Source organism: Hyaena hyaena, unplaced genomic scaffold (genome assembly GCF_003009895.1).
Source record: "Hyaena hyaena isolate Hyena2069 unplaced genomic scaffold, ASM300989v1 scaffold_481, whole genome shotgun sequence".
Lineage (NCBI taxonomy): Eukaryota > Metazoa > Chordata > Mammalia > Carnivora > Hyaenidae > Hyaena > Hyaena hyaena.
Genome location: NW_024081121.1, coordinates 499,990 through 513,525, shown reverse-complemented (window position 1 = coordinate 513,525; position 13,536 = coordinate 499,990). Strand labels below are relative to the sequence as shown.

The 13,536-nt window shown below is 51.2% G+C and overlaps 1 protein-coding gene across 4 annotated transcripts in view; it reads right to left on the bottom strand.

Moving 5' to 3' along the window:
- Window positions 1-207: 207 nt before the first annotated feature.
- RREB1 (ras responsive element binding protein 1) overlaps window positions 208-13,536 on the bottom strand; it is a 133,508-nt gene continuing 120,179 nt past the window's right edge. For 3 of the 4 annotated variants that reach the window (XM_039254404.1, XM_039254401.1, XM_039254402.1), the window contains exons 11-13: window positions 10,998-11,162; window positions 5,294-6,076; window positions 208-3,709 (exon numbers count right to left, since the gene is read on the bottom strand). In XM_039254404.1, the coding sequence (XP_039110335.1) occupies window positions 3,192-3,709; window positions 5,294-6,076; window positions 10,998-11,162 (1,466 nt within the window). In that variant the 3' untranslated portion in view covers window positions 208-3,191. The remainder of the gene's footprint in view (window positions 3,710-5,293; window positions 6,077-10,997; window positions 11,163-13,536) is intronic. The other variant, XM_039254405.1, reaches the window with a different exon arrangement.

Here is a 13,536-nt window from a genome sequence, read left to right as displayed (position 1 = left end):
AGCCCTGCACCTGTAGCCACACGCAGGAGGCTTGTTTTCAGAGACGCCACCTAGGGGACACAGCTCTTTCGTGGGTGCCCCACGCTGACGGGAAGCAGGCACGCGGTTCGCCGGGCGGCCCCAGACGCCAATGGCCTGTCCTGCGCCCGCTGCAGTTTGGGGGCCGGACAAGCTGGTGGGGTGACAGCAAATCACAGGACGGCCGTGTGACTGGCAATCTGCCATTTTTAAAATATAACATTTATTGCTTAGATGGTTTGATACAGAACAGCTTTTCTTCTCATTTTGAATTTGGAAGTATTATACAACTGAATACAAAGAGGGACACAAAGTACCAAAACCAAACTCGTGATTCTGTTCATGTGGCATAAACCGGTTTTGTACATAACACGTAGCAGCAGTTTTTAAGTTCCCTTTAGAAAAATATGAATTCTACATATTATTGTTTCCTGTTTAATGCATGGGCTGAAATCACTGGGATCAACTTCCTTCTTGAAGAAAGAGAGGCTAGAAACAAGGGGGTAAAAAGGTACGATGCATCTTTCTGAAACTGGCATCTGACTGTCACGTAGCTTCCCCCGGGGCTGTTTGGCAAACCACTCGGGGTTTTATATCTTGTTTTCACAGCCAGGAGTTTCATGTAGTGATTGAATCTCAGCATTGTGTCCATAAATCAAAGAGAAAAAAACAAGAGAAAAAACTTGCACCTCAAAAAACTTTTTCAGAAGATCCATATATATATATCTATATATATATATGGATATATACATATACTTTTTTTTTTTTGTAAAAGCCCTGAGAGAAGGAGAAAGAGAATCAAACAAAATGTATAGGAACAAATTAGCTGGACATGCAAACTAAACTATGATTCACCCAGAGTTTAAACAAATCACAAATTTCACAGTTTAATATTGGGGGGGAGGGGCAGAACAACAAACAAATACATTTCTCAACCTCACTAATAAAATGTGGCAAGACCTTATTGACTACGAGGGTACAGATGGAGGCTAAATAAAGCTTTAAATCAATAGTGATTATTGCGAGCCGTGGCCCAGCAGTGCTGCCGGGCAAATTCCTGCTACATCTCACCGCGGCATAAAGGGTTAACTCATGGCTTCTCTCCACATGGTTGGGAGTTTTAGTGTGGAGAGTTGCAAAGAAAAACAAAACACAAGATACCCCAAGTAATAACAACAACAAAAATAACAATAACAATTGTCATTTAAAAAAAAAAAAGGAAGGGATGCGTGAACTGGTTTCAACTAAGCAAACCACACTTAGCATAAAAGTGATACAGGGGGTCATTGGTTCTGATTTGTATTCATCGAGAGTAAATAAAACCTCGTTCTGGGTTCATACATCCCCAATACAGTTACAGATCATATATACCTCAACCTTTTTCCTTTCACATGCAAAGACGTCACTTTTCATGATCTCAAGGATATAGATCTTCCTTTGAAGTCTGGGCGGTTGGATTTTGGCCACGAGAAATCGCTAAGGAAGCAGAGAGAAAAGGGTCTGTGTGTCTCTGTGTGCGTGAGTGTAAGTAAAGTTGGGGGGAGGGGGTGGGGATGCTCAGGGCCAGGAGGGACAAGTGTCCTAGGAGAGGTGGCGATGGGGGTCCCGCAGGGGGAGGCAAGAGGGGCTGAGTGGTGGAGCAGCACAGGAGGCTCAGGCATCCTAGAGGTCTCGGCTGAAGGACAGGGTGCTGAACACAAGCTCAGCTACAGTAGGCTAGATTTCTTTTCACTGCTGGCAGCTACAGTGAGGGAATTCGATTACCTGTATGGGATGCTCATGCGGAAAAAAAAAATCCTGCCTTTTTTGCACCCAGGGGTTCAGGCTATTTCAAGAGCTAGAAACAGCACATTTATCTTCAAGCACCAACCCCAAATCACAGGAAGGTAAATACAAATCTGTCTTTCATCTTCAATCTTGCATGTGCAGTTTTATTACCAGTAGTAGTACTTCCTCGCTTTGTAAATGACAGTAGCACAGGCGGGTAAGGCTTGGGCTGGGTTTGGCAGGGGGACCGGTAAAGGACAGGTCTCCTCGTTGCCTGGCTTTCTCAGAAGCCCCGGGCGCGTGCCCCCAGCTCTCCCCTCTCTGAGCTGCTCTTCGGCCGTGTGGGAAGACCGTTCACGGCCCCCGCTGGATTCTGCAGTCATGGAAGAAAGGCTTGTTTAAATACAGTAGAAGAGCTACCACCCGGGGAGTTTGGGGGGGGGGGAGGGGCAGGGCAGAGGGAAGCTGCGGGCAGATGCCCACATGGGGACCCAGGGGCAGCCCAGGTCTTCCCGGACAAATATTGCCCATTTGTTTCTGCTGACTGCAGAGACCAGCAAACTGATGAACTAATAATAATAATAATAATAATAATATTAATAATACATATACCAAAAGGGGGGGGATCAGATATAGGACATCTGTGCATGTTTTCGATAGGTTAAGTTGCCAGCGTAACTCTTCTCTGTATGTTAAGAACGGATGTCTTGACATTGGAACAGTAAATACCACGGCTATCGCTGAAAACACGTACAAGGTTGAAGCTAGAATCTTTCCTGGTTTGGCTTGCACCAGATTGGAAGCCTTCATCAACCACTTCCTGCAACACCGAGGACCCAATCACAGCTCCACCATGTAGCAAACAGAACAAGAGAAAAGGTCTATTTGAGAAAAGAATATCTTATCCATATTTCCTCTGGTAATTTACATGAAATTCACATCATTTTCTTCCAGTTATTGGCTATAGGTATCCAAAGGCGTATTTTTTTTCTTCTGTTTCCAGCTCACAGAACATTCGTTACGATCACAGATTCGCAAGAACAAGCGCACACACACGAAATACAGATGGTAACGTTAATGCTTAAATGAAAAGGTCCTCTCCAAATAATTCATTAAAATATTTGCTTTGTTTTTCAAAAAGTCATTTTGGGAAAACACAACACCCAGGCTGACACTGAAGGACTGGTGAGTAGTTAAGGCACTCGAACTGTCCATGCTGCATCTCTCGCACGGGGATATAAGGCTATGGCACCGGACAAGATGGCCCGCTCCTGCACGTCTCTCTCTCTCTCTCTCTCACTCCCTGAAAGTGGAAGGGCACTGAGGAAACCTCATGAAACACAGACTCAGGACGCTTTGCTCTGCTGGCTTTCATCTGCGTGCTGGTGGGGGGACAGGATGAGCTGTCATTCTGTTCCCAGGAGTGGCGAGGCGCCATCCGCGGCCAGGAGGGGATGGCTGGGCCTCTTGCCCTGCAGCTCAGGCAGCTCTTGGGCGAGGGCCGTGGGACTCTCGGGGTCAGGGGCACCCTGAGACACCTGCTCCTTGGGGCTGCCCACTGGAGTGGTCTTGGGGGCATTCCTGCCAGCCTCCGCCTGGCCGGCACCTGCCGTCCGGCCCCCCGCCCGCTCCTCCCTGCGGCTGGGATCCTTGGTCGCGTTGGCCAGGCTCTCCCTCCGGCTCCGGGTGACGGCCATGTGGTTGCTGGCCGGTGGGGCCGAGTCGGCCTCGTTTTCGGAGACAGGGTTGTTGCCACTGTGGGTGGACTCACTCTCACTGTCCTCCTCGGCCCGTTCATCCTTGTCGCTGTCCTTCCCCAGCTGCTTGGCGTGCCTGGCTTTCTGGTGGACCCGCTGATGGCGAACGAGGCTGTGCTTCAGGGTGAAGGTCCGCTCACAGGTCTGACATTTGTACGGCCTTTCTCCTGGAGCGACAGGAGAAAAAAGTCATTTCTGTTAACGGGAAGGCCAGCAGTATCCACCTGTCCGCCCTACACAAGAGCAGTAGACGTGTCGGGGCAGCGAGTAGCGGGTGTCAGGACCCCATACATAGGGGGAACCCTCTTATTTGTCTGAACTGGCAAAATAAGGTCACCGATATGCACGGGCTGGCTTGGCTTCTCTCTCCCTTTCATCTCTCAAAATAGGCTTTTCCCACAGGATGCAGGAACCAGGGCCTCCAGGTGGAAACCTTGTGGAATATCCAGACTGGCCTGAAAAAAAAACCTCGGGATGGACAGCAGCAAGGTCCCTCCCATGGGGACAGGCACCACTTCCGAGGGCTGTGCACGACAGGCATCTCCTAAGTCAAAGGCACCAGATACTCTGTGTTCTGATACGGAGCAGCTGGGGCTTTCCGTCTTGCTCACAAACACTGAGCTGTGAGCAGCTGAGGGCACCACTTGCCAGCGGCCAAGAATCCCTCTCTCCCGGGAGCCAAGCACCAGAGCCCTCGGGATCCCCTAAGCCCAGGCCCCGCAGCCGGCAAGGTTGAGGGGTGTGCAGGGAGAACGTGTGTGCCGCGGCTGCAGCAGCCGGGACAGGAGGAAACAGAGACCAAGATGTGGGGCCTAGGTGCTGTGTGTGTGTGTGTGTGTGTGTGTGTGTGTGTGTAGGGGCGGGTGGGACATACTTGCATCTTTGGACTTTATATTTCAGGTGTCCTCCTTTCCACCAGAACAACGGCCCCTGCTTTGGGGCTCCTCAGTGAGGACAGGTGTGGAGTGTGGACACGGGGACATGCCTATGAAGCTCCCGCTCAGTGCGTGAGCCCGGCTGCTGGAGAGCCAAGAAAGGAAAAGCCCCTCACTTTGGGCGCCTGCAGTCAACCTTCCACCTGAGGGCTGATGATGAAATCCAGGGGCCTCCCACAGAACACCTGCCCCCAGACCACACCCCCGGTCCTTCCCCAGGCTCACCACAGGCCCCAAACGCCAGCACCCACATTCTTCGAGATGCTTCTAGGAGATAGGACAGTCCTGTTCTCCTTCTAGAGATAGACAGACTGAGGCTCAGAGGGCTGGCCAAAATGCTCTCAAAAATTTCACTGTGGTGGGGCGCCTGGGTGGCTCAGTCGGTTAAGCGACCGACTTCGGCTCAGGTCATGATCTCGTGGTTCAGGAGTTCGAGCCCCGCGTCGGGCTCTGTGCTGGGAGCTCGGAGCCTGGAGCCTGCTTCAGATTCTGTCTCTCCCTCTCTCTGTGCCCCTCCCCTGCCTTAAAGAATAAATACACGTTTAAAAAAAAAAGTATCTCATTAAAAAAAAAAAAATTCACCGCGCAGGGCCCACCGTGCCGCCTCCCTGACAGGGCCTGTGTGCTCCCACTGCTTAGAACAGCCTGTGAAATTCCTAGTTTACCGGGCCTGCCGCGCCCACGGGGGCCTCTCACGAACCGGTCTCTCGCCCCTGCTTCCGGGGAGGTACGTCCTCCAGACCGAGGCTGGCCTCCCCCTGGAGCACGCCCCCTTGGCGGGCGCGGGAAGCGGCACCCCAGCACCCCCGCCCTTACCTGTGTGCGACCGCATGTGCCGGGTCAGGTCTTGCAGGGACCAGAACCTCTTGTTGCACACGCTGCACACCTTCTTCCTCTTGTCCGCCTTGCTGGCCACGCTTCTCGGGGAGTCTGTCTTTGGCTTCTTGTCGTCGTCACTCTTCTCTGAGGGCTTCTTCTCGGCCTCCCCGTCGGAGACGCCGTCGGCCTCCTCGCTCGGCTTCTCCGCGGCGGCGGCGGCCGGGGACGCCCCCTCTGCCGGCGGCTCCTCCGGGGAGGCGTTGGCGGGCTTCTCCTCAGGCTCCGGGGCGGGCGGCGCGGCAGGGCCGGGCAGCTCGGCTCCTCCGCTCGCGCCGGCGCCCTCTTCCCTAGGCTCCTCGCGGCCGTGGGCCTTCCTGTGGCGGCTGAGGGTCCCCAGGAACTTGAAGCTCTTGCCGCAGACCTCGCAGGCGTGCTTCTGGTCCTGCGGGGCCGGGCCCCCGCTGCCCGCGGCGCCCGCGTCGCCCTCCGCGAGCTTGAAGCCCATCAGCTTGCTGGCGAGGTTGAGGTCCAGGCTCTTGTTGCTGCCGGCGTCTTCCTCCGGGCCGTCCGCGTCCTCCTCCCTCTCCTCCACGCCGCGCTGGTCCGGGCGCTCCCCGGCTCCCCGCTCCTCCCCGTCCCCCGGCCCCTCCTCCGCGGGGAGCTCCTCCTGGGCCTGGCCGGGCGCAGGGGCTCCCTCTGCCGCGGGCTGCTCCTTCTCCCGGGAGGTGAGGTCCAGCACTTCGCCCCCCGCCGTCGGGGTCTCTGCGTCCGACTGGCTATCTGCGGGACGGAGCACAAGGGCACAGGCTGAGGCCCGACGCCACCCCACGGCTCCTTCCAAGAGTCGCATCGTGACTCTCGGCTGGACCCACCCCCCAGGCCTGTAGGCCAACCCCAGCGAGGATACCTCTACCCCCACTCTGTTACCACGCACATCCCCAAAGGCCGCGGTGAACCTGGGGTTAATTGGCCAAACACACGGGCTGGGGTCACAGGGCCGGCTGCCCTCCCCTTCCACTGCCCCCTAGCGGTGCCCGGCACCCTCCACGGCCACACACAGGGATGCTCAGGCCCCCAGAAGGCGTGAGCGACTCAGGGCAGCACAGACAGAAGGATCGGCGAGAGAGGAGAGTTGGTGCATTCCAGAAACTCGCAGCACTAGGGAGGTTGAGGAAGCGGAGCTGTAAAAGTTATTTTTCCAGTGCAAAGAGATTATACAAACATGCAACATACACAGGACCACTGCCCGAACACAGTACCTGCGGAGCGTCTCACGGAAAATGACCCAAGCATGTATTCTGTGCTATGGTACACGCGCTCCCGTCTGATGCCTAATTCCCAGGCAGAGTTCCAAGGCAGGAGATGCATGCACACCCGGAGGCGTCCTGGCTGCTGTGAGGTCCCCACGCAGTGAGTGGAAACACTTCCTAGCTGTTCACCTGTTCCCGCCTACCCACCCTCCACAGGAAAATGAGATGTGGAAAGTCTACCAGTTTCTAATGCCCTTCGTAAGGGAAGGCACTGTGGCAGCGCCAATGACACGGAACAGACCACAGTATTTATCACAAGCACCATCTTCTCTTCAGGTTGAATAGGACTTAGTGACTTCTTCTTTATGTGCTATGACCCCGAAGTTGCCTGCTGAGACCTACTATTTAATTATAGATCCAATTTCTTACAGCAGGGATTCGGAAATTCCTGACAATCGGGCTGACAGAGCCCATTGTTTGGTGGCTCCTAGGTCAGATGCACCTGTCTCATGATGCCAGATCTCAGATCACAGTGCCTGAGCCAGCAGATTCAGGCATCTAACCTGGACCCCCCCCCAACTTGATGTGACCAGACAGATCACCGTGTCCACCCATGTCCATCACTGAGTCACCAGCTCGATTATTTGCCATCAAGGAAGTGCTGGGGTAGGGAAGAGGAGGAGGGACCTGGTCCTACCCTTGCTGTGGTCACACCTGCCTGGGGCTTTTGGCTTATGTACAACCATCTACACGGCACTCCCACTTACATAATTTCATTGGTTTTCTCCTGTACCTTTTGGCAGCCACTGTTTAGCTCAAGAGGCTTCAGAAGGAAACACACATGTATGGTGTGGGTATAAAATTTCTATCAATAAGTAATTTTCATAAGTTACCCAAAAGTTTAAAGAAGACTCCTGAGATATAGACTCCAATGTCCAGGCCTTATTTTTAAGAAAACTATATGCCTATTTTGAGGAATCATTGTAATAGGGAGCAACTATTAAATGGATTTTGGTATAAACTCTACAAAAAAAAAGTATAGAATGCTCAGTTTCTTAGAGGAAAAAAAAAGCTTAATCTCTGGTTACTTCCTATTTATCCCAGTATATTCTAGGCTGTTTCGCTTATTTTTTTTTCTTTTTTCACCAAAGAACATGGGTTATTTTCAAGTTTCACTGCAGCAGATCATATTTAAGATGACGTTGAAAAAAATCATAATGGCTTCTGAAACCAAACCCAAGTAAATATGCTAATATCAGATTGTTCTCATTTCTGGGTCCTTACTTAGCATGGATAATGGAGACTCATCCTGTATCCACTTAACAAAAGCGGGCTTGGCTGTGCTCTACCAAACTTCCACTAGGGGGAGTGCTTTAACACGGCAGCCCCATACTCTTGAAGTTCTAGCAACTCCAACTGCGTTTTATTAGTGATTCTTGGCAACAGTAGACTTAACCTCTTCTCATTTCATGGATATCCAGCTTCTAATGCTCACCAGGTCCTCTCTTGATCCCCATCTTTGTCAACTGCCTACACTTTCAAACAGGTAGCAGAACCGAGGACTTTTAGAAACAGTGCTAACTACCTTAACTGTCAATTCTGTCCCTCACAGTCCCTCATTCATGATGCTAAATCTAAGAAAAATTGCTAGAGGAAGCAGGAATCCTGTGTGCACTGATAGATACTAACCCACAGCTCCTCTTACGGGGAAAGCAAGACTTTCATGTCAGCTCCACAATGAAATATCTATTGCTTCCTAGAAATTCCATGCTACTCGGCTGATGTGACCAACTATCAGCCTAAATACCCCATATGACTGGGCAGGGGCGCAGCTGTTGAGGAAGCTGCTGTCTGCATTTCACCTACCCCAAAGCACTTCCTGTGGTGCAGGGTGCGCTGGCACATGGGCTCCTGGGCCGGTAAGGGCGGCCACCATTAAGGAACAGTGTAAAACCTTCCACGTCTCTACTGATTCACAAAGTCACATGCATGTGCCCACAAGTAGGAAGGCTCCCATAGGCATCACCCAAAAAAGAACCATGAATATCCCCCAAAGGCAAAGTGGGCTAGGAAACCTCTCTGTCATGAGAAAGTGAGCAAAGAGCTTCGGTTTAATGACTGATGTGCCCCTTTAAGCCAGAACTGCCCCTTGGTAACATTGTTAGCATTCCTTTTGGGGGGGGGGGGATCTAGGGTATATTTTCCTGAAAGAACTTATATGATTGAAAAAGTCAGACTTACATTATACAACATGTTTGGGGCTTTAACCTAGGCATATAAACCTAGAAAACCCCTCAAGAACTTCCTTGGTCTTTTCCTGCCTTTAGCTTTTTTTTTTTTTTTTATGATCTTCCTCCAAAGCCTCACTTTTAACTTCACGGAGGGGGCCCCAATAGCACCCCACCCCCCACCATGTTCACCTGGGTTTGAAACTTTCCTTGAAATCACTCAACCCCATGTCCCTGACCCCTCTGTCCCAGCCTCTTTCTTACTATGTATGGATTGTGACCACAATTAAACCAAACATTTATTTTCTCTGGTTTCACATTACAGCTTTCAGTGAATTTCTTTTTCCAGAGGCTTTGTCCCTTGAAGAAACCCTACACAACTTCTGGGATGGGCTGGAGGTGGGGCTCTGATGGGATGTGGAAAAAACAGAACTCACAGAACTGCAAATCTTAAAAATACACCCACAATGTAAAATCTGGCGCTGAACCGAAGCTGTGTATTCGAATTAGCTTGGTGTCTGCAGGCTCCTATAGCTGCCCCAGGATCAGGAAGTCTGGGTTCCGTGTTCCTCTAGAGCATCGAGATGCTGAATAAAAAACGTGCATCCAGCAACTCTGAGAAACCGAGGGTTCCCGAACTTGACCTCCTTGATGATCCACTGGTGCCCCAATTTGGAACAACTATGGGTGGAATCCATAGCTGCTTTCCTAAACCAGGCTTTGAGAGAATGTTCAAGCCTACTGGGTGACACGGTGGCTGGCTGTTGATCGTTAAAAGTGATCACCCGCAGCAAATCCGCCAGTGTCACTGTGGGTTTCCTGGGGACAAACACTGGATCTCCAGCTCATGGGGATCCAAGTTATGGCAACATTCCACCGGTGTCCATGTCTTTCTTTACCCCAACATCCTGGCAAGTAATGTAGAAATGGAAGCTGGAGGCAGGCGCCAGCAAACAGGCTTATACTTTATATCCTTAGAGGGTTTAATCTTAACCAAAGGGCCTGGCACTTGAGGGGCTCATTTCACCAGGGCTTGGAAGGGGTACAGGGAAAATCAGAGGGTCCAGATCAATGCCTCTTCCTGGAAATGCTACCCATTCACATGTGCCCCTCTGCTTCTGTGACTTAGGTAGGGACAGGGGGCTGGAGAAAGGAGGACTTCCAGACAACAGAGCTCCCCACTCCCATCCAAACCTGAGGGAGAGAGAAGCACGGGGCACAATTATACCCCTGGAAAATGCATCTTGGGGAAAACCTCTCTGGCCTTGAGCAGTGGGGGTAATGGGGAAAACCTCTCTGGCCTTGAGCAGTGGGGGTAATGCCAAGCTTTCCAGATTTGCAGGACTGAATCCATGCTGGTTACTAACCAAGAGCCAACTAGCCGTGTAGATAAGTAACCTGCAGCAGCCAATTTTGTTTCGGGGGGTGGGAGGCACAGGACCCCAGCACTTGGGAAATGACGGAATGTACTGAATAGAGGACAAGAGTAAATACAGAAGCTGTAAGGGGGGGGGAAAAGGTGGCAGGAGACGCACTGAGCAGCTGTTAATTGCTCTGTAGGGGCTGGAGGAAGGAAGCACATATCAGCACATGAGAATAATACCCGGATTCAGGTCAAGCAGAGATGTGATTAAAGAAAGGACATGCAGAGTGCTTTTTTAAACAAGACAAAAGTTTTTTTTTTTTTTTTTTTTTACTGGGAGGAGACTTATTGAAGAGAAAAACACCCCCACCCCAGGCGTCCCTCCCCGTCGAGGGCTGGGCATCACTACTTCCTGAAACACCCTGACATCTGAGTGAGCCCATCTCTGCTCTGGAAGATGCGGTAGAGGCTGGGGTTTTAGAAAACACCAACCCAAGCCAGCAAGGTTTCATATCCCTTCTGGATGGGATACTACCAAGAGCTAGAACTGTACCCCCAACCTCTCATCCCACCTTGAGTGCCCAACAGGAGAAGGTGGAGGGGGAGGGGGCACATGTCTTCCCTAGTGGCTCAGAAAAGCCATCGGGGGGCACAGTCAGTGGTTCCCCAGTCCCCATCGTGCTGCATGTTCCCAGTCCTCGGCAGGGCCCATGTCTATGGCCACCGCCGAGTCCTACAGAGAAATGAGGAAGGCAGCCTGGCACGCATGAGTGCGCGGCCGGAGCTGGCTGGCATGCCAGCGGGGCTCTCCGGGCTGCCCTCCTCTGTCCCTCTCCTCCGCTCCATCACCCAAGCACTACCTGTGCTATCATGGGGTCCAACATCACTCTCTTTTGACTGGGGGATAAGCCCGTTTCTTCTCAGGGAACAGTTGGTAACTCCGTGTTTGCGCAACTGGTGGCGTTCACAGTTAGATTTGGTAGAAAAGAAGGCATCGCATTTTTGACAAGGGAAGGGTTTCTGACCTGAAGCAGGAAAAAAAATATATATTTATCTGGCTTTCTACTGCAATGAAAAAGAAAAGTCGCTTTCCATTCATTCTTCTGGGGTAACTGGCATTTGTTCCCCCCACCCTCCACCCCTTCTTTTAACACACACACACACACACACACACACACACACTTAAAAAATACTGATATCACACCAATAACTCAAATGAGATATTCCCTTATCCTGAGTGAAATGAAGGTTTTGTCTTCAAAATACTGGAACAATGAAACCAAGATGTTTAAAGTAAAATAGCAGCATTACAATTAGAAATTTTAAGAAACATGACAGCAAAAAAGAGTGAGTGAGGGATTTTAGAGCAGAGCCATGGAACACCTAGAGTCTGCTGAGGGAGAAGCCACCTCAGGGTAACTGCGGGCCTGGCAAGTACAGACGCTGGCGGGTCAAACCGGCCTCTCTAGCCGAGCCCCTGGCCGTGTCCTTGGGAGCGGCTCCTCGCTTCCTAGTCCAGTGGGCGCGGCCTGCACACCGCGGACTGGAGGCAGGGAAAGGTGCGGAGATAGTCCTCCGGTGCCCCTGCCTGAGCTCACTGCCGTCCCAGCGGGCAAGGTGGAGGAGGTCCGCTCCTTGCGTTATAGGGCTTCACTCCCCTTGCTAGAGGACACAGTGACCAAGTAACTGGGTCTGTGTCCGGGGATCAGGTGCTCCAGGCCTGCCTGCCTGTGAAGGGGAGTGGCTGAGCAGGCCGTCTGCACCCCACTCCACACTGGAGTAACTCCCCACACAGGAGTTAACCTGCTTTGCCCGTCTTACCCTTCCACTTCAATTCCTTTCGTACTATAAACACAATGCTTCAAAGTGCGGACCAGGCTCCTGTGCATGTCCTGGGCGTGTGTGGGTGGATGTGCAGAGAAGGCAAGGGTAAGGGGGACAGGGAGGAGGAGGGGGACACGGGAAGGGATTAGGTGAGCTTCAGGAGAGAGGAGGCGGCGGTAAATCATTGACTCTACCACTGGATTCTTCTGCTCACCCCCAACTGCTGAGGTCCCAGTCTCTGATTCTACAAGGGAGCAGGTCTTGTGTACTAACAAACACCACTTCAGAGCTGTGGCCTGGCATGTTCGCCTTGTAACCTTGGGATTGCCACGATCAAACACACGTGTCAGAAACTGGCAGCAACGTTAACCAGCACAACCCCCACGAAACACCAATCATAGGGGCCCTTCAATCTCCCGGTTACTATCAACGGATGCCTGGTCTAGCGCAGGGGACAGGCCTGGGCACTCACTGTGAGCGGAACGCGTGGGCCTGGCACCGGGGGTTAACTGGCACAGAGCGACCGAGGAATTAGCACTGCGGACCCCACAACTCCAGGGGGCGCTGTTCACACGGAGCACGCCATTGTGCAACCCTGCACGGCCAGAATTGCTGCCCTGCCAAGTTCCAGCACCAGCAGCAATCCAAGAAAGGGGACGTCCCTTCCTTCTTGAGAAGCAAAACCCTTGCAGGTATTGCTTCAAAATCACTAGTTGCTACTTTTTAAGAATACAGATGTCTGGAACAAAGACCACGGAAGGAAAAACCCAGAGATCTGACATGTGTGCTTTTAAGGAACTCGCGTGGGACCTACAGGATAAAAAAAGTGGAGAGCCGCCCGTTGGCTGTTTTAGTTTCCCTCCACATAGCCCAGTCGGTGTTTTCTACTAAGTCATAAAAATGACAAAAACAAACAAAAAAACATCTCGCCTTTGCATGAAGACTAGTTGCTGTTGTTATTTTTTGGGTACACGCTTCATGTTATTTTTGCTTTTCACTAAAAATTGAACAGCATCTTTAATAACTATTTGGTCACTGTTTCAGGCAAAGAAAATACTTGACACGTTTTATTGTCAAAGGCGACATCGTGGCTTCTCTGAGTCAGTCCAGGCTGAGAGGGAGAGAAATTAGCGGAGAGCAAAACAAGTCAGAAGCTATGAGGCTGAACTAGCTAATTCTCAATTTGAAATAGAACAATTGGCTCCTTGCTTCTTCCCATGACATGATTTACTCTGGCATTTTCCATACTGGTAAATGCTTCAGTTTTACAGCTGGTTTTGGACAGCCAGGCTCACGCCCCATGATGAAGATTCACATGCTAAATTCAGACAACAACCCAAAGATGTCGGAGTACTGTACTGCGTTATGAAGATTCTCAAAGTGACAACAACAGGAATCTTTAAAAATTCACGTCTCTCTGCATAAGCCTTATATTCATTTGTTCATTCACTCCCTCATTTATTTTTACTGGCGTAATAGACATGCAAGCCTTATACTTTAAATAGCAGTGTGCTCTCTGATTGCATGGACAGAGAAAAACATGAGCCCTTCCAGTATTTTTTCATCAGACAGGTT